Source organism: Copadichromis virginalis, linkage group LG11 (genome assembly GCF_057382275.1).
Source record: "Copadichromis virginalis isolate Kocher_CV1m ecotype Utaka linkage group LG11, C_Virginalis_male_GT1.1, whole genome shotgun sequence".
Taxonomy (NCBI): Eukaryota; Metazoa; Chordata; class Actinopteri; order Cichliformes; family Cichlidae; genus Copadichromis; species Copadichromis virginalis.
This window is the reverse complement of record NC_140628.1, coordinates 3,600,241-3,619,919: the sequence shown is the minus strand read 5'-3', so window position 1 is coordinate 3,619,919 and position 19,679 is coordinate 3,600,241. Positions and strand designations below refer to the sequence as shown.

The window sequence follows — 19,679 nt, the reverse complement described above, 5'->3', positions numbered from 1 at the left end:
GTTGGCTGGGTTGGCTGGAAGACTGTTTACTTAGCCTGGCAGGGCGAAGGACACTGTCTCAGCTGAACTATGGACACACACACACAGACATATACTGATAAGCACTCACTGACGCATCACCCTCCCTACCCCGGATCCAACGCCACCTCCAACGCTTACCTCCCCTCTGATGTGGACATCGGGTTGGCTGGAGGCGCAGTCGAAGATTGCAGCGGTCCCAGATCAGATGTACACACTGGGACTCTTTCCCATGTTGCTGTCTGTGTTTATTGTGCTATGGTGTGTTGATATCTGTGCATTCCTGTATTATCCTTTTGTGTTACACATTTCGAGGGTTTTTTTCCTGCTACCTGGCCTGACCTGTCTCCCCAATGTGATGTTTGTGTATTGTATGTACGGTCGGCAAGGTCTGTCATCTCAGTTGTGGGTAAAAGACCTGCAACTGACACATAAAGGCTATCTCATCTCATCATCTCATATGAAATATGCATGAACATTTAGATGCAACAAGGTTCATAAAAACAAGACACAGGAACAGACAAGACATTTTCATGTAAGGTCAGGAGCTTATTGTGGAGTTTACATTTGACTCCTACAGTCAGTTATGAATACCTGCAGGTGGCAGTATGCAACATCTGAGTCCAAATGATTACAAACATCACTCCATTGATGTTTGTAATGGTTAAAGGTCAACTGGCTTTACATAAGAAGCAGTTTCAAACTCGGTATTAACAGATGTACTGGGACAGAATCCACCAAGAAAAAAGAGACGTCTGTCTTCTAAAAGACACACACGCACATAAATGTCTTACTTCTTTAATCAAAACCCCCCAAATAAATTTCAGATGAAGCTGAAAGACAACATAGTGACTTACAAGACGCTTTATGTCCAAGAAAACTAACAGTTCATCATTTATTTACTCACTGGCACAAAAAGCAAAAATCACACTTTTGATTAGTCCAATTATTCGGTCATTCGATGACACATATCCAACAGTATATACACATTTGACATATTTGGGAATGTACAAAGAAATTTTTTTTTATTACAATTGTGTTTTGGCACAGCACTGTTGGCTCATACAGGTATTTTGGTTCACAATGAGCTGCCAGCCCTTTTAAAATGAATAAAAAACTAGTTATCAAAAATCCTGTAGAAAGCAGATAATTCGTACACACATAATTCAGTGCCAGCTCTAATTCGACGACAGGAAAACCCAATGACTGATATGTCCATCATATTTACCTTAAAGAAAGAAAGAAAGGAAATCAGCCGATGTGGTTTGATACGTCTCGGCTTTCTGTTGTGCAGTCCAACAGGTCCAGCTCGAGTCTTGAATCAAGTGTCATTTTTGGTAGTGATGCAAAAACACCACTTTGCTCAAAGATACTTCAAAACAGAAAGTAGGACCTCTGTAATCAGATTGTTGTCACAGGCTCTAATCTAGCATGTGTGTGAGAATTTAACCAATCACTATTCTTATTAGACAGAAACAGGCGAGTCCAAATAATTTAAAAAGTCCACTGTAGTGCGATGTTATAGTGTGATAGGACAGGACTTCCTTTTTTGATGCCTACGATATTTTAGTGCTCACTTCTGTGCACTACTGCTTTAAAACATGTTTACAGTGTGTAAGATGGGAAAAAATGATTAAAACAATACATTTTAAACTCACAGTAGCTTATGTACATACATTCATAATACTGTACTACTATTTAGAAAAATAACAACAAGCAAATGACCAAATTACAACTATATTTAAACATCTGACAGTCAGACAAACTACATCTGTGAGCAATAATGTTCCACAGCTGAGATTTAGAGGATATTCTTCTGAATGTACTGACAGACGTCTGACTTTAAACTGAGACAAATAATACAACAGATTCAAAGGAAATATGGACCGTATTCTGAACAAAGAAGGCCTGTGTCTGATGTCGCCTAAGCTGTTACTACGGCAACACTGGAACGACGTCGTTTTTGCAGACAAACAGTCCAAAAGGGCCGTCGCTAAGGTGAAACTCAAATCAAACACCACACACTCTGGATTAGGTAGGAAATACTGTACTCCTGCTGCTCAGCTGAAGTGCAGATATGGAGAGGTCCAGGAAGCAGGACAGGTTTGGTCCCTACACTGACACTGTGCTCACAGCAGATGGACGCTTTTCATAGGCTCGATCTTTCCTCTTCCTGCAGAAGGCATACAGAGCTGTGAGGGGCACACAGCTGACTGACGACACCAGCAGCAGCACGATGAAGACCTGACCAAAGACGGGGTACTCCGTCACTGCTGATTCACCCTGGGAAGCCACACATACAGTTCACCATTAGCAGAAACTTTTGCTATCAACACTACAGTCTGTAGAGTGGTACAGCTGCAAACATCCGGATCCTAATCTTGGTAAGGACTCATAACTATGTGAAAGGTATGGCTGAATAAAAATGTCATCACTGATGTTCAGTTTGACGAGTGTGGATTCTGCTTGTACAATAATATCACGTGTCCATCCAAATCACAACACGTTATAAATAAAATTGTAGAATAAAATAAGATAACATGACAGTGCAGTTTAAAAATAAATTTGCTGTTACACTGGATTACTCATTTACACTCCAGCCAACTCTGCCAAAGTAGTATCCAATGTCATCACTAACATTGTGTCAGAAGGGTGTTCTTCCTGTTTCTGATTCATTTAATTATACTTTTTTGACTGCTAATTTTCAGTTTGATCTCTGTGTACATGGATGGCATCAAACTTCCTTCCCTATATCAAAATATCCCCGTGCTTCCAAGAATGGTTGATTAGGATTTTGGTGGAATTCAAACTCTTGAATGATAGATTTGCTTCAGTCTGTTATTGTTAATAACATTTTATTAATCACCGACTCAGGTGGCTCAGCTGTGCTCCTGCTTCTAGATTTAACTGCAGCCTTTGATACCGTTGACCACAGTAATCTGATCTTGCGATTGGAGCAATGTGATATCAAAGGTATCCCTTTGGAATGGTTTCGGTCCTACCTCTCCGAGAGGACTTTGATGATTTTACGTCCTCCACAGCTCCATTTACTTGTGGTGTCCCGCAGGGTTCCATATTAGGCCCAATTCCCTTTTCAATCTATATGCTCCCCCAGGCCTAATTTTTAGGAAGCATAATATCTGCTTTCACTCTTACGACATCCAGATTTATCTTCGGATAATAGAAACACCACTCCCATGGAATCTTTATTCAAATGCCTTGACAAAGGTAAAACCTGGATGGTCTCAAATTTTTGTACCTTTAATGAGACAAAACTGAAGTAATTATTTTTGGACCAAGCTGTAACTTTTATGCCCCAGATTAATTAGCTATACGCTGGTGTCAGTCCAGTCTGGCACGGCTTCTACTCGTACACAACGCTGCAGCCGGCCTCTTGACCCGTGTAAGGAGACAACATATCACCGCGGCGCTCGCCTCTCTTCATCGGTGCGTTTTAGAATTAAATTTTAAAATCTTTTGACTTATAAAGTGCTAAATGGCCAAGCAACAAACTATTAGTCTGACCTTTTGCAGCTTTACACGCCCTCTAGAGCCTGAAGATTTTCTTGAAAAACAAAGGACGGCCTAACAAAAAGAAGTTTGGGAACCACTGCTATACTGCATGAGAATTGCCAATTTTTTATTCAAATCTTCCTACCTGTTTGATGATGTTAATGTTATTGTTTAATTATTACGTTGTACAGCACTTTGGTCAACTCTTTTTTTGTTATTAAATGTGCTTTATAAGTAAATAAATGAAATGACAGATACTTGTTCTTCATTGAACATCCCCAAACTGTTGCCACAAAGTTGGGATCATAAAATTGTCCAAACTGTCTTGGTATGCTGAAGCATTAATGGAATTTTGCAGGAACTAAGGGGCTGAGCCCAGCTCCTGGGAAACAACCCCACACCATAAAGTGCCCCACCCAAACGTTACACAGTACCTTTCTCCTAGCAACCACCAAAACAGACTGGTCCATTGGATTGCCAGACATTCAGCAAGCTTTGAGATCACTGCTTCAGACACTTTGCACTGCGCTTGGATGCAGCTGCTCGGCCGTGGAAATAATAATAATGGATTGCATTTATATAGCGCTTTTCGAGACCCTCAAAGCGCTTTACAATTCCACTATTCATTCACTCTCGCATTCACACACCGGAGGAGGCAGCTACAGGTGTAGCCACAGCTGCCCTGGGGCAGACTGACAGAAGCGAGGCTGCCATATCGCGCCATCGGCCCCTCTGGCCATCACCAGTAGGCGGTAGGTGAAGTGTCTTGCCCAAGGACACAACGACCGAGACTGTCGGAGCCGGGGCTCGAACCGGCGACCTTCCAGTTACAAGACGAACACCCAACTCTTGAGCCACGATCGCCCAAATGGAAACTCGTTCCATTAATCTCTGTGCAATGTTCTTGAGTTAGTCTGAAGGTTATGGGATATCTGGAGGTCTGTAGAGATTGACTTTGCAGAAAGATGGCAGCCTTTGCACCTCAGCATCCGCTTTGTGATTTTATGTGGCCACTTGGTGGTGAAGCTGCTCCCATTCCCAGTCGCTTCCACTGTGTTATAATCGCACAAACAGTTCACTGTGGAATACTTCACACTGGAATTCCTGGAGCTCCTGAAAGCGATTCATTCTTGCTCATGAAACAACAAATCTCGGTCTTGAGCACAGTTTGGGTAAAAAAAACTTACATGATAATTATGTGCAATTTAAAACTTCAGATCAATACTGTAGGAGGAGTACAGATTCTTGTTGGATGGCAGACGGACTTTGGTCCTTTGGCTGGATGAGCTAATGAAAAAAACATTTCCTTTACTTTTGCTTCTTGATTTGTTGAGCTATTTGGAAGTCGTCGATTCACAGCATCATTTAAATCTAAACGATCCTATTTAATAGTGCACTACGCCATCTTTTTTGCCATTTTCCACCAGACTTTTCCGCTCATTTCCTTTTTGGAGTGCACGGTATCACAGGAGACTTTGTTAAACATGACCTAACCCAAACCTTCAATAATGATAATCCATACTGTCTGTTGAGGAGAAAGTAAAAATGTCTACACGTCGGGAATATTGAAAGCAGAACTCACCAGCTCTTTATTCCATGCTTGGTAAGTGGGTGTCCCTCCTTGGATGTAGTTAATGATGTAAAATATAAAGAGGCCAATAAGGAGCAAGGGACTGGTTACTGCCCACATGATTTTCCAGTACCAGTTGGGACGATGACCAAGCATGTCTTCTATGTCTTTTTCAAACCTAAAGAGAGTAGAAAACATGCTCGTATCGATTATTGAATTTTACAGCAGTAGAATAGTAGTACATTATTTATAGCCAGAACAAAAAGGTTTTAATCTACAGTAACAAATGTGGAAACAATCACAATGACAGCACATACCTCTTAATTCCATAGATGTAACTAACAGCTATGACCTCAGTGAGGACAATGAACAGCAAAGAGAAAGTGGCTGCGTAGTCGTTGAATATGGTAAACCAGTAATTCCCTGAGGTGGTGGTGAAGCCCAGGCCCAGCAGCAGACAAAACACACACACCAAACCTGCAAGAAAAGCTCAGTCACTGGTGCACCAAATTACAACACCAGTCACAAAGAGGATTAGGGCCACTGGGGGGAAAAAGGGGACACGTCCTTTTTTCACTTCTTTTCAAGAATTCTGATAAAAAAGTCAGAATTCTGACTTTTTTATCAGAATTATTTTTTTCAGAATTCTGGATTTAACAGGAAGCCAAAACAGGAGAAATCTGCTCTCTCTTTCTAGTCCCTGTCAGGACTCTTGCTGCAGCATTTTGGATCAGCTGAAGGCTTTTCAGGGAGTTTTTTGGACTTCCTGATAATAATGAATTACAGTCGTCCAGCCTGGAAGTAATAAATGCATGAACTAAATTTTAAGCATCACTGTGAGACAGGATATTTCTAACTTTAGAGATGTTGCACAAATGGAAGAACGCAGTCTTACATATTTGTTTAATATGTGCGTTGAAGGACACATCCTGGTCAGGTGGCTGCAGCCTGGCCCTGTACCAGGAGCGGCTCAGCTGCTGGACACGGTGTTCCCAGAACGATTCGTGGAGGAGCTCCTGGCAACAACGAAGTGGGTCTGCAGTCACTGGCAGGCAAGCCTTGAGGTTGCCATGACTGTTTAGCCAGTGGCAGGAGCTTGGCCCCAAGAGTCCCAGCACCGCCATTCTTCTCCAATAATCTGTTTTCTTCTGTTGTGTCTCAGCATCTCCTGCTATGGAACGGCTGGCCCGGGTTCAGTAAGTTAATGGGGCAGTGCGCAGTGGTGCATTCACAGCTGGTAGAGGCATGCGGTGTCTCTGCTGCACTCAGCTATGGTGTGGGGCCATCGGACACTGATTCTGGGGGACGTAGCAGGGCCTTCACAGGAGATCATGTTGGTTCCAATAGGTTTTCCACCACCGCAGCAGTGTCATAATAACAGCCTATACTCAGCCTTTGACCAAGTCATGAAAACTGATGGTCAAACAGTGTGCCCTGATGTAACAGTAACGCACTTTGTGTTCATTGGAGACAGATTGTGTCGAGTGACTGAGACACCAGAAGAACACAACCAGTTTCAAGTGTTGAAAAGCTGGCGGAAAAAACACAAACATAGATGGCTGTAACGAGCCACCCGAAAAATCATTTCGGCTGCTCACATAATAATAATAATGGATTGGATGTATATAGCACTTTCCAAGGCTTCATTCATTGACTCTCACACACTGGTGGAGGCAGCTACAGTTGTAGCCACAGCTGCCCTGGGGCAGACTGACAGAGGCGAGGCTGCCATATCGCGCCATCGGCCCCTCTCTAATAGGCGGTAAGGTGAAGTGTCTTGCCCAAGGACACAATGACCAGGACAGCGAGCCCAGTGATCGAACTGGTGACCTTCCGGTTACTGATGCGCTTCCCAACCCCCTGAGCCACGGTCGCCCGTGGGTTATGATAAAACTCTGGAATCGAATCATGGCCTGATTCTACTGGCCGAGCATCTGGGAGGATGTGCAGCGATGGGGAGAGTTGGTTATTGCAGCTAAATGTGTGCTGTAAATGCATAAATGCTCTGTATACCCCTGTCTCCTTAGTTAGATCATGTTCAGCTGTGTTCCCTCCTGTGGTTTGTTGCCTCGCGTGCATATTTATGTCTGCGCCTCCCACCGTCCTCTTCCTCCGAGCTGTGTGCTACTCCCTGTGTTCCAGTTTAGTTTAGTATTTCTGGCACCCAGCAATGAAGCTGTGTGTCTGTGCTTGGGTCCAATCCTGCCTGCTTTACACACCGAGTATTATAAAGCCTTTCTGTTCTGAACACTCAAAGCTCTAAAAGCCAAATTCTCACACAGCGTAAAGCTCCTGGCATTCCCAGACATCTGCCTTGTCACAATGGTAGGACCATAAAGAATCACTTTGATAATATCTGCACGGCCTGTCGTAGGAAGTAGGAGCATCACAAGTTACTACTTTGAATTCTATTTAACTTTGTGCACTCAGCTGAAAACTAGTTTTATAGCTGCAATAAACATAAATGCTGCTCTTTACCACTGTCAATGTGTTTGTAACCCAACCAGACAGACAGGAAAAGTGTGGCAACGGTTCAGTGAGAATACATAGCAGCAGAAAGTACGAAGACCTTCTCCACCAACATCAGTACGGATCTTACCACTGAACAACTCGTTGCTCATGCGGGACATAATCTTGAAATCACGTAACGGGGTGATGATGGCTGTAACGTTTCCCAACATGCTGCCCATTCCTAACAGCAGGAGCATGAAGAAGTACAGTACAGACCACAGCTGGGGCAAAGGCATGTTCTTAATGGCCTCACTGTACACTATGAAGGCCAGGCCTGTCCCCTCTACTGCCTGAAACAAAAATAACGGGAGTTTATAGTTGAAATAGAAACTGAATTTAGTGTCAGTGTTTTACATGTCAAATAAAAAGACTTCAAAATGTCTCTTTATGAAGTATTATTCATACAGACACGCTTCACAGAGATCATTCATTCTTATAAAATACCTATAAGTGGATGCACATGCCACAACCTTATCTCAATAATTATAATTACAGTAAAGAGGCTTCATGTCTGTGAACATGGAGACGATGTACTGTATCATATATCATACTGATGGGGAACATGTTTCCTGCAGAAATATTATGCACAGTTTTCCAAAAATACAGTGTACTGAGGTGCTTTTAAAATTTTTGGTAATATAGTAAAGATTTTTAACCTAAATAAGTAATAATATTTTACAATTCAGCCAGGGTGGAGTGTAAATATGCAAAGTACCAACCCAGTATCATAGCAAAATGTGTAATAGACACGCCGGCCCACCGTGCCCACTTCACACTTTGCCTCTCTAAAACGTGAGAGAGACAAACATGCATGAGTTGCATTACTGCATGCAGAAATTGCATTACCAGCAGGGGGAGAAAATATATTTAAAGCCACAAAATCGTAACGTACAAAGTAGATCCCAGGCTCCCAGCATCGTCACGGCTAATATGGATATACATGCGAATGTGTTAATATTGTCTGTTTAAACGCTTTCCTGTTATTATTTTCATGTTGGCTTGAAATCAAATATTTCCCTCTGCTGGTCCTGCAGCTTATTTCAACTTAATGCAACGTGTAGATTTTACGTTTTGGAGGCAAAGCGTGAAATGGGCACTGTGGATCGGGGTGTTTGGTATCGGGTTGTACAGACAGGCAGCAGCAGTGGTATGTTTTAGTCATTAGCTACAGGTTTTTAATTAAACGGGCTACACAGAAAAATACACAAAAAACCACTGTGTGTTGTAACAGGAACAGGAAGTGATATAATACCACAGAGAGACCAAGTCTACAATAACACATTTGTGGTTTAAGCAGTCAAATTGAGTTGTTTGGTGTTGTTGGTTGGATGGATGGATGATTAAAGAAACAACACATACTGACAGTTAACAAACAGGGGCCTGAGGAGCATGTTATTATTTTATTATTATTATTATAAGTGATTATTCTTTTGATCAGCTTGGTCAAACACTGCTGCTGGATGGCATTCAAACTTCCAACCAGGATCTGTCAGTGTGGTCGTGCCACTGGCATGAACAGCGGACTCAAACTAACCCCACACGTGTTCAGCCCTGCAGGCAGCTTCTGTCCTGGCTCTTTGACACAGTGTTTAGAGTTTTATTTTGGATTCATGATTCTTTCCTTTACATTCAGAAGATGATTGAAGTTCAAACTTCGTATGGTTTAGTCTTGAGTTGAGTTATTTTAGTGTCTCTGGGTTTATCGGTCTTTCATGGTCTCTTGTTTGATATTATTAGGTTCCTTCTGTGTCTTTGTCTCGTCTCTGTGTTTATTTACCCATCTATTTCATGTCTCTGTGTCTGTCCCTCAGCTCAGTCATGTCTCTGTCTGGTCTGCGTTCTGTCTACCTGTCTATGTTTCCTCTCTTGTCTTGTTTCATCCTTTGTCTCTCCAGTCTGTCATGTATCTGTTTATCCCTAGTCCCAGTGTCTATCACGTCTTAGTCTGGGTCTCAGTGTGTGTTACTTCCCATCTTATGTGTCCCTATGTCCTTATTTGTACTTATGCCTGTCTCTTTGTTCAGTTTTACTTCCTCTGTGTTCCCTGGTGTGTTCCATCTCCCTAATTATGTCGTGTCTTTAAGTCTCCAGTGTCACATCGCTGTCATACATCCCCTCATGCTGTGTGCTCTATTTTTGCATTTCTCCCTAGTGTCCATGTAAAGAGCTGAAAATAGCTATCTGTTAAAACATGGCATTGAAAACAAACAGAGAAAACTGCCAAACTTAAAGTTTTTCGTTTGTTTGTTTATGTTTGTATTTGTTAACCTGTCATTTAAACGTTCTTGGTGGACTGTGGCAGTTTCAGGTATTAAAATGCTATTCCACATCTGGACACTAGAGGGTGCATAGTGTTTTTGTAGTTCAGTTAGTACCTCGCAACAACAAATTGTATTTGATTTAAATTGAACTCCAAAGTGAAGGAGGAGATCATTAAGATGAAGAACTAAAATAAAACTGTAAGAGAGACGGCAAAAACTTAGGAGTGGTCAAATCAGCAGTTTGGTACACCTGGTTACCTTTATCAATGCATGTACAGAGGCTTTATAGGAAAGTGCAAACTACCGTATTTTTCAACCATAAGGTGCACCGGATTATAAAGTGCATTGAGGTAAACAAAACAGTCAGATAAGTCAAACTTTACTCAACTCATTCTTCCTCCTCTTCCCTACCATTGATTCATTAATGCTGAATTCTCTCCAGCGGCTCTATTCCCATGTTGTTGCAGTATATTAATGACTAACCTCGTGTTGAGGATGGATTATCTCAGTTGTTCTCCTGACTGAAGTTTGGTCTGTTTACAGCATCCTCCATGCGATTGCATTTGTCTCTAACTATCAGGAATCCTCACGTTAACTTCTATCGAGTGGAAAAATTTAGTGTTCATCCTTTTAATAAATCCTGTTTTCATGGATGCCTGGATGTTAAACTTAATTGTTACACCTGGTAAAGCAGCAACACTGATCATTTTATTAAAGATGAAAGAATTTAGACAGTTTTTAACTCTCAGTGATGCTGCAGTGTTTGTTTGACTTGGGGACCTGAAGAGACGGAGTTTAGGATCCAGATTACTCCGCGAGGCTCCTGACTACGGCAGCTGTAATGCTCCAACAATCCATCAAGCGCTGCGGCTTCATAGTTTACCAAAGTCGTACCAAAACATTTGACAGATTTCTGAGCACCGTGTACCACATAAAATCGGTTCGAGGTCAGTAAGCACAACCAGAATTCATACATAAGGCGAACTGTCGATTTTTGAGAAGATTAAAGGATTTTACGTGCACCTTATAGTGCGGAAAATACGGTAGTGGTTACCCTCAAAACAGAAAGGGCAGATTAGATTGTCAGAAAACATCTAAATAGCATGCACTGTTCTTGGACAGACAAAAGGAACAGCTCATGATCTTAAGCTTTTTAAAATTGCAGTGGTATGTGCATGTCAATCACATTGTCACTGTTTTATTTAAAATATACTGGGGTAGTGTACAGAGGCCAAATGACAGAAATTGTGTCATGGTCCAGAAACGTATGGACCTGACTGTACGATCAGACTCTGGGTGACAAACGTTGATCATTTATCGTTTCTCTTTTTCTTCCCGATTTAAGTAACTTCCAACTTTCCATTATTTTATAACTGAATAGTGTTTCCTGTGTGGTTACTGTATGTAGATGAGTGTAACTCACTGTGTCTAGTTCCTTTTCCAGGTTGCACTCTCCCTCTCTTACTTTGTCGGCAATTTGGGCAAACTGCTCTGGATATGTTGTGTTCAGCTTCTCAGTCCACTCGAGAACGCTGTCCATGCTGATGGCGTCTTCTGCTAGATCAAAGGTATTTAGCAGCAGAAGGCGCATTCTGAAAACAAAGAAAAAGGAGCACAAATTAACCTGACCTTCAACAATGATTGCACAGGCCATTTTGCAACCTGTTGAACTTAGACGTATTTCACAAAGTGTTTCCTTTATTAGACTGGGAACTGATGTGATACTAAGTTTACAGTCCACTTATGTTTTTGCGGCAGATGAGAGACAGTTTTAACTGTTTTTGTTCTTAGTTGTTTCAACTGCAAAAACCAACCATTTCGTTCTTACTTTTTTGTATTACTTTTGTAAAATCATTGCATTTATTCACTTCATGTTTTGCTGCCAACCACTGGCAGGTGTAATGAATGACACGTATGTTAATGAAAAACAATGTTCTGTTGGGTTTTGGCATTCATGTGGATGGTACTTTGACCCCTACCACATACCAGCCCCCCACCACTAACCCCCAACTACTATCAACTCCAATCCCCCCCATCCACCCAACCCTCCACCACACCACAGATATTTGTTCAGAGTTGTTATGTCTTGTTATTAAGTGATCTAACACTGGACACATGTTCTGTATACCAGATTCTAGGTCCAAAGTCCTATTGTGCAAAAGAAAGAACATTTCTGGGTTTTTCTTTTCAATGATAAAGATAAGATAAGATAACTCTTTATTGTCATTGCACAGTCATACATAGTACAGTAGTACAATGAAATTGGAAAAACTGTCCTACGTCGGCACTACATATAACACAACACGACACGATATGACACATCACAACGTAACAAACAACACAACACAGTATATTAACTTAGTATAAAAAAGAAGAATAAGTGTATGTGTATTGCACACTGTTATTATTGCACATTAATTATTATTGCACCTTGTTATAAATATAAATAAAGCAAAGCAACACGCTGTGTTGTTAAAGTACCAAATTACTCAACTGACAGAGAAATGCACACAGCCTGTTTTCAGAATACAGTGACAGACTATTCTCTCGATGAACATGGTGTCAGCTGTTATCACAACATACAGCTTCATTTCAATGTAATCTTTATTGGAGAAGTGCAAAATGTACACTGGTGTCGTCATTTTCAGATAAGTTTTGTTGAGCTTGTCTGTAACTTTGTTAATAATGTAACAGAATCAAAACCATACTCTTTCCTCATCCTCACCGGGTAGTTTTTGTTCTCCAAGCCTTATGCTAACCTCTAAATCTAAACATAACCAAGTAGTTTCGGTTCATCAACCTAACCAAACAATGACTAAACCGCAGTTTTACAATGGTCCCAAACAACTGGTCCAGGCATTACTCGAGCGTCCTGGTTGAACGATTAATGTGTTTGTACCACCTCACCTTGATTCTAAAGAAAACTTTTTAAAAATGGTTTCAATGTAAAAGCACTAATACATGTCATTGTAGAAGCACTTGCATGAAGATGTTTAGATGACAGTAATAAACACTGTTCATTTGGAGCCCTTGTTGCACTTCCATAAGCTTGTGATCTCACAACTTTGCAGCCACTGGTCTCAGACATTGCCCTAGCATGGCCAACCAGGACCTACTCTCCATCCCTGAGCACCTGCATCACCGACTGCTATTAACTTCTTGCTAGAGTCGCTTTAGCTAACTAACACTAAAATGTCTCAGCGACAAACAAAACTCACCAAATGTTCAGTTGTTGGCTGCGAGCGCAAACACAGACGTCTTCACGCACTCCCAGCATCTGAGGAACTGAAGACCCAGTGGATTACTTTTATTTTGATGCAATGTCCCCACAACAATAGGAAAATCCATTGTGTTTGGCTAATGGCTAATGTGGCTAATGTTACTGTTAGCTTTGATTTTATGCCCTCAGGCCAGAGCTATGTTTAAATTGTAGTCTAGGGTCCAAGTGAAAAAACAAACCAAACAGATTTATATGTCTCTACGCTCACTTCTACTGTTAGTTTTGTTTTGGTTTATTTCATTTCTTTCATCAAAGTCAGTCAGATTTAAGACTTCTATGACGCATTTAAAACCACTCTGAATGAAAAGAAAACCCAAGAAAAACAAAACTAAAACCTCAAATGCTTCTGGGTTTGGGGCACCAGCTGTTTTGATTTTTTTTTTTTTTTAACCTTAAAACAAACTCGTCCTTGGTATTATCTCCAACAAGCTAATGTAATGTGCACGGCTAGTCCAAAAAGCTGATGTAGACTGCCTTGTTTGACCTCCATACAAATGCGTTTGCAGTTTCATGGTCCGGGAATGCTGAATTATGCTGAATTTAAAACTTTTCCTGCACAAGACATAAATGTTGCTGACCCTACTGTGCTGATGTGGATAGTATTGATATGGGATTAGCTTGGTGAATGGTTTAAAAACTAATAGCTGACACACGTTATTTTCACAAATATCATAACAGAAAAAAATCCCCATGTCTTATTTTCTCTATGTTGAGAAAAAAGATTTATTCAAGATATTTTGATGCCAATTAAGGCCAATAGTTTACTCACTCTGCCTTAAATATTGTCGTTTGCAGCTTGTATTCTTAACCAGAAGTCATTTACAAGTCATTTTCCATGCCAGTGTTTTACACTGTTACAATCCTGATCTTATAATTGTAACATCATATCATAACATGCAAATTTGGCTGTTTTGACATATAAAATACTGGTTCAAAGATAAAGTTTGTGGTATTTTTTATGTTACTCAGTTGGATTTGAGGCCACAAAGAGCCTCTTTAAAAATGAGCTAGTATAACAGCATGTTACAAAGCATGTGTGATATTCTGAATTTTGGAAATTGAAGTACACATGCCTGGATTTGTAATAACTTGTTGAACCGTATAATATATCACGCCTATAGGGACACACCTGTAAATTTACAGGCATGCTTGCATGTGTAGCGGGAACCCTGCATTAGCACAAAACATACATACCTGTCCAGGCAGTTCTCGTAGTTGAGAGTAGCCTTGAAGCCATAGATGGCAAAGGTGACGATGCTGGCAAAGATAGAGGTTCCACTGTTGATAAGTGAGACAACGATGGCCTGGTTCTGAAAGTTGTTGTTGTGCTGGTTGTAGCTAGCAAAGGCTATTAGTGAGCCAAAACCCAAACCGAGGGAGAAAAAGATCTGAGTGGCTGCATTGATCCACGCTCTAGGATTGGCAAGTTCAGCCATCTAAAAGCAGACAAATGTACATACACATAAAAGATAAACCACTCTAAGTATGAAACCTGAAGAGCCTTATCTGCGTAGCACATTTCCTAGACACTCTTACCTTGGGTGTGAACATGTATTTGAGGCCATTGATGGCACCATGAAGAGTCACACCCCGAATCAAGTAGATAAACAGGACCAGATAAGGAAATGTAGCTGTGAAGTACACCACCTGTAGAAGCCAACCAGCACAATCATAGAAAAGTTCAAATGTGTAAGTGTGATGATGGAATGTTTATGAATTTTATCATAACTTGGTAACTTTGTGTTACAGTATGTTTTAGTTAGGCACTAGGGTCTGCTGGTTTAGAAAATATTTGTAAATTACATTCACCAAATCCTCCATTAGGTACACATTGCTACTAATGGGGTATAGCCCATATGCTGTGTGGTATAGAAGGCTTGTTAATATTGCTCAGAGATTTTGGGGGATATTGACATAACATCACACAGTTGCTGCTGTTGGTCCATATCTAGGAACATCTCCACTTCCACCACACCGCAAAGAACTGTGCTAGATTCATATTAAGTACAGTGAACTGAGAGAACTAATTACTCATAACCATCTCACAGATGGAACATTCTGTACAGCCACTTTTTATACTAACTTAAAACAGTTAACTGTTACGGTTACTTAAAAATCCATCATTGACCCATCAGTCTTAGCCAATTATAGGCCAATCTCCAACCTTCCTTTTATCTCAAAAAAATCTTGAAAGAGTGATTTTAAAAGACAAATGGTTTATTTGAAGAGTTTCAGTCAGGTTTCAGAGCTCATCACAGCACAGAAACAGCTTTAGTGAAGGTTACAAATGATCTTCTTATGGCCTCTGACAGTGGACTCATCTAATGTTACTGTAAATGGAGAGTCCTCTTCACACACTGAGGTTAATTATGGAGTTCCACAGGGTTCAGTGCTAGGACCAATTCTGTTTACATTATACATGCTTCCCTTAGGCAGCATCATTAGAAGACATAGCATACATTTACACTGCTATGCTGATGACACCCAGCTCTATCTGTCCATGAAGCCAGATGACACACACCAATGAGTTAAACTGCAGGAATGTCTTAAAGACATAAAGACCTGGATGGCCGCTAACTTTCTGCTTCTTAATTCAGATCAAACTGAGGTTATTGTACTCGGCCCTGAAAAGCCTAGAAATATGGTATCTAAGCAGATTCTTACTCTGGATGGCATTACCTTGGCCTCCAGTAACACTGTGAGGAACCTTGGAGTCATTTTGGACCAGGACATGTCCTTCAATGCACATATTAAACACATATGTAAGACTGCCTTGAGTGGTTTTCAGCTTTGTGCTCCTTGTTTTTGTGTTGATATGACTTTTAAAAAAAAGATATATGTCCTCATTAGGATTGGGAATTCTGTCATTCTGTGGGTCTGCAGCCTAAGATTTATACTGTTAACTTGTTATACTGTATAAAGCACTGTGAGTGCTCAGGCAGAGTTGAAAAGCGGTATATAAGAACTGGTGTGTTTACCATTTAATTATGTGACAATGCATTTATGTTACTTGGCATCAAAATTTATGAAGTGGCATTTTCATGATGGCGATTGTTGTGCTCATATCCACTTCTGATATGTATCACAGAAACTCGTGAGTCTCCTTACCTTTCCTGTTGACTTTACTCCTCGCACAATGAACAGGTAGGTTATTGCCCAGGCAAGCACGAGACACAGTGCCTGTCCTGTATGAATGCCTCCATTCTCTTCAATAGAAGAAGAGATGTTCAGTGTTTCCCTGTAGAAGAAATATTGGGTGGGTGTAGCCACCTCACACTCCTCTGTAGGTCCCGTTCGGTTTGAATTTATGGGGCATACTGCCCAGGGCAGGACTGACTGCAATTGACATAAACATGAAGAGCAGCAGAGATGTGTTACATCCAAATGAGCTACAACAACGTAGCATGTGTTTGAAAAAACTGCAGTAGTTTGAAAATTAGCAGCTCACTTGAAATGAATGAAAGAGGTACCAGAAACTCCATGCATTGATGACGTTGTAATAGAGACAGAGATACACGGATGTCACAACGCTAGCAAGCCCTAAAACAGAAGAACAGCAAATAAAATCACCAATCTCACATTGACACTTGTTACTTATACCTGCTGTACTATTGTAGGGTACCTGCATATAAAGCGCCTCGAGGCAACTGTTATTGTAATTTGGCGCTATATAAATAAAATGAAATCAAATTGTCTACATAAAATTAAACTGTTCATTTGAAAGATTAAAACTTAAACAAAGCCCAGGTGTTTTTCATTCACAGCACTCTACAAAGTTCTGTCTGTAGCTCCTTTGCACAGACTCCTTTTTAGCTTCTTCTAATGCAACATTCAAACTGCTTACTGTTTTGTCACCAGAAAGGCTCTCCTTGGTACTCCTTTATAACACCTCTAGTTTTCCAAAAGTGTAGCTAAAAGTGTGCGGTAAATGCATTGTGACTTCATTTTAATCAAGCACTTACCCAATCCTCCCAAATACGGGCTTATCGAAGTCCATGCCCCGATGCTACCTAAACGCATCTTCTGACCAATGGCGAGCTCCATGTAGAATAAGGGCAACCCCTCCAAAAGCAACATGATGAGATACGGGATTAAGAACCCCCCTGAAGGCATGAAGGGTGAATACAGTACAAATGTTATACAGTGGACAAATTTGCTATATAAACATCACCACAATTATAAATAATTATAAAAAATATGCAACCATAGCATTTTAAGAATCCCATGAGTGTAAACCAGAAGCACACTTTCTAAGCTGATAGGAGCCATATTAACCCTTGGATGCACAATCTACCAATACCTACCTACACTCTTCCACAGGTGGGGTCAAAAATGACCCCAAATAAAATCAATGCATTTTGCTATAAACTTGGTTTCCACTCTTTTCCCCTGTCTGTGTCCTCACCTGATACTCTTGTGACCTTCAGGTGTTTTGCGTAAGTGGCTGAGGACAAGCATTTCTAACTAACATTTTTATGGTGGTACCCTTCTGAGCAGTCTGGAGAATTACAGTGTGCCAACAAACCTCTGACCCAACTGGCACCAGTCTCCCTACTTGGCAGAAGACCATCTATCTGTGCTTGGCTATGGTCAACCTTGTATGTGTGAAACATCTTTTCACGTTGTTCCTTCTGCAACGCACAGTGTGCTGAGTTTCTAATTACACTCACAAAGGTGATTTGTTGTCAAGACAAAAAGTGTTATGGTGTCGGTCACTAGCACAGTACTGTCGTACGTAGTAGGACGCTGAAAAATTCCACATCCACACAGTAAATGAAGGGTGACGCACAGAGTCAGATTCTGGCAGTCAGAGAGAAACATCGGGACAAACACCCCGGCACAAAGTGCCATATGTTGGAAACATTTCCAGGGAAGAGCCGAAAACATTTTCTCTTCTTTAAATGTCTGAATGCTTGCGCTGCGTTTATTTTAGTTCGTCTTTAAATTGCGCACTCTCACACTTAAACGGAGTCTGTTTAAACAAGCCTACTTCGAAACCGCTTCTGATTATTATTATTTGCTTTTCGCTCCGAACGCTTAATGACCGTCATCTACTTTTATTATTGTTTTCAGCAGCGAGACAGCTGACCATAGTCAGGTAAGGATTCCATAGGAAATTTACCACGGAACGCCCCGCCCCCTTTGATAAAATCTTAATCAACAACTCTTCACACCAATTAAAGAATATTAAGTTACTTACTTACAATTCAATCAATGGTATTGAGAAATTATAAAGGGACGTTTACATGACACATGGCTGTAGTAACTCGTTTACCAGCTGAGGTGAGTAAAATCCGTTATGTACAACATCACTGCTTTCCACTGAATCTTTGAAGACAGAGAGAGTATTGAGATTTGTCATTTCAAATCAAATACACTCTGTGCTCATCAAACATGATCATAAACCTGGTAACCTCCCTCTACTTAAAGGCACAAGAAAGTGCTGCTCATGATTTAGTGAAAGAGGGTCACACGGACTTACCTCCGCCGTGTAATTGACAGAGGTATGGAAACCGCCACACGTTTCCCAGTCCGACTGCATATGATACACAGGCCAGCACAAATTGCATGGGGCTGTCCCAGTTGGGTCTTCCATCTTTTTCCATGACTCGGTCCTGTGTGTAGCCTCAGTGAGCCCGCAAAAGAATTAGTGTCCGCTGCGTGGGTGAAGCTGTGCTCAGCCTGAGCCTGGTTTATAAGCCCTCTGCGACTGTAGCGAAGGCGGAGCCAAAAGCCTCTGTTATTCAAAGTGTTAGTAAAGGGGGTGAGGCATGGAAAATAACCCAGGTGGATGTTTCTTTTATTTGATACATACATACCGCAGAAAGAGGGCGACACACAGAGACAGGGGCAAAGAAAAAGTCCTTAAGAAGCACAAGACTGAATAAATGTGTGTGAATGAGAGGGAGAGAGGTGCAACAGCAAAGCTGCAAGTACAGCTAGTGAAACCAGACCTGGGGTCAACCATTCAAAACAACTGACAGAGGCCAAGAGAGGTGAAGAAGAGAGTGCAGGCAGAGTGGAACTGAGTGTCAGGGGTGATTTATGACTGGTTAGCAGGTCTACAAGATGCTGGATTGTAGATGGTGGCGCTAACAACCAACCAACTAACCAACAAAAAAGTAGGAGGCAGAGCTGGAAGTGGTGGATTGGAAGATTTTCACTCGGAGTGACCAGAGTGGGCTACAAATGAGAACATTAGCTCAGGTTGAGTGATTTGGAGGCAATATTAGAGAGTTATGGTTGAAATGGTTCGGACATGTGCAGAGAAGGCAGAGTGGATGGAGTGAACAAAGAATGACAGCGATGCCAGGTAGGAAGGCGGGAAAAGACCTCAGAGGAGGTTCATGGATGTAGTTAAGGAGCACATGCAGAGGGCTGGTGTGACTAAAAAGGATGAAACAGGCAGATGGCAGGGTCTCAAACTTGAATGAGCTGTGGGCCACTGCTGGCGCTGTCATCTCATTGGAGGGCCACTTTAGTGTTCAAGGGGTACAAAAAACAAGCAAGAAAACTCCCACAAATA

At 41.3% G+C, this 19,679-nt stretch overlaps 1 protein-coding gene across 1 annotated transcript; it reads right to left on the bottom strand.

Moving 5' to 3' along the window:
• Window positions 1–802: 802 nt before the first annotated feature.
• Window positions 803–18,845, bottom strand: slc6a20 (solute carrier family 6 member 20). The gene is made up of 11 exons (XM_085472849.1): window positions 18,636–18,845; window positions 17,116–17,256; window positions 16,602–16,693; window positions 16,262–16,489; window positions 14,690–14,800; window positions 14,348–14,589; window positions 11,297–11,465; window positions 7,701–7,902; window positions 5,419–5,578; window positions 5,114–5,279; window positions 803–2,301 (listed from the first exon to the last, which is right to left on the bottom strand). The coding sequence occupies exons 1-11, from the start codon at window positions 18,757–18,759 to the stop codon at window positions 2,131–2,133; spliced, it is 1,806 nt and encodes a 601-aa protein (XP_085328975.1). The 5' UTR covers window positions 18,760–18,845; the 3' UTR covers window positions 803–2,130.
• Window positions 18,846–19,679: the final 834 nt, after the last annotated feature.

Bases quoted from the DNA above. Each gene is read 5' to 3' on its own strand.
- slc6a20 (XM_085472849.1), bottom strand. From the start codon at position 18,759: ATGGAAAAAGATGGAAGACCCAACTGGGACAGCCCCATGCAATTTGTG. The intron at 14,801-16,261 runs GTAAGGAGACTC...TGGCTTCTACAG, and splicing joins GAGTAAAGTCAACAGGAAAG to GTGGTGTACTTCACAGCTAC. The intron at 14,590-14,689 runs GTAAGAGTGTCT...GTCTGCTTTTAG, and splicing joins AATACATGTTCACACCCAAG to ATGGCTGAACTTGCCAATCC.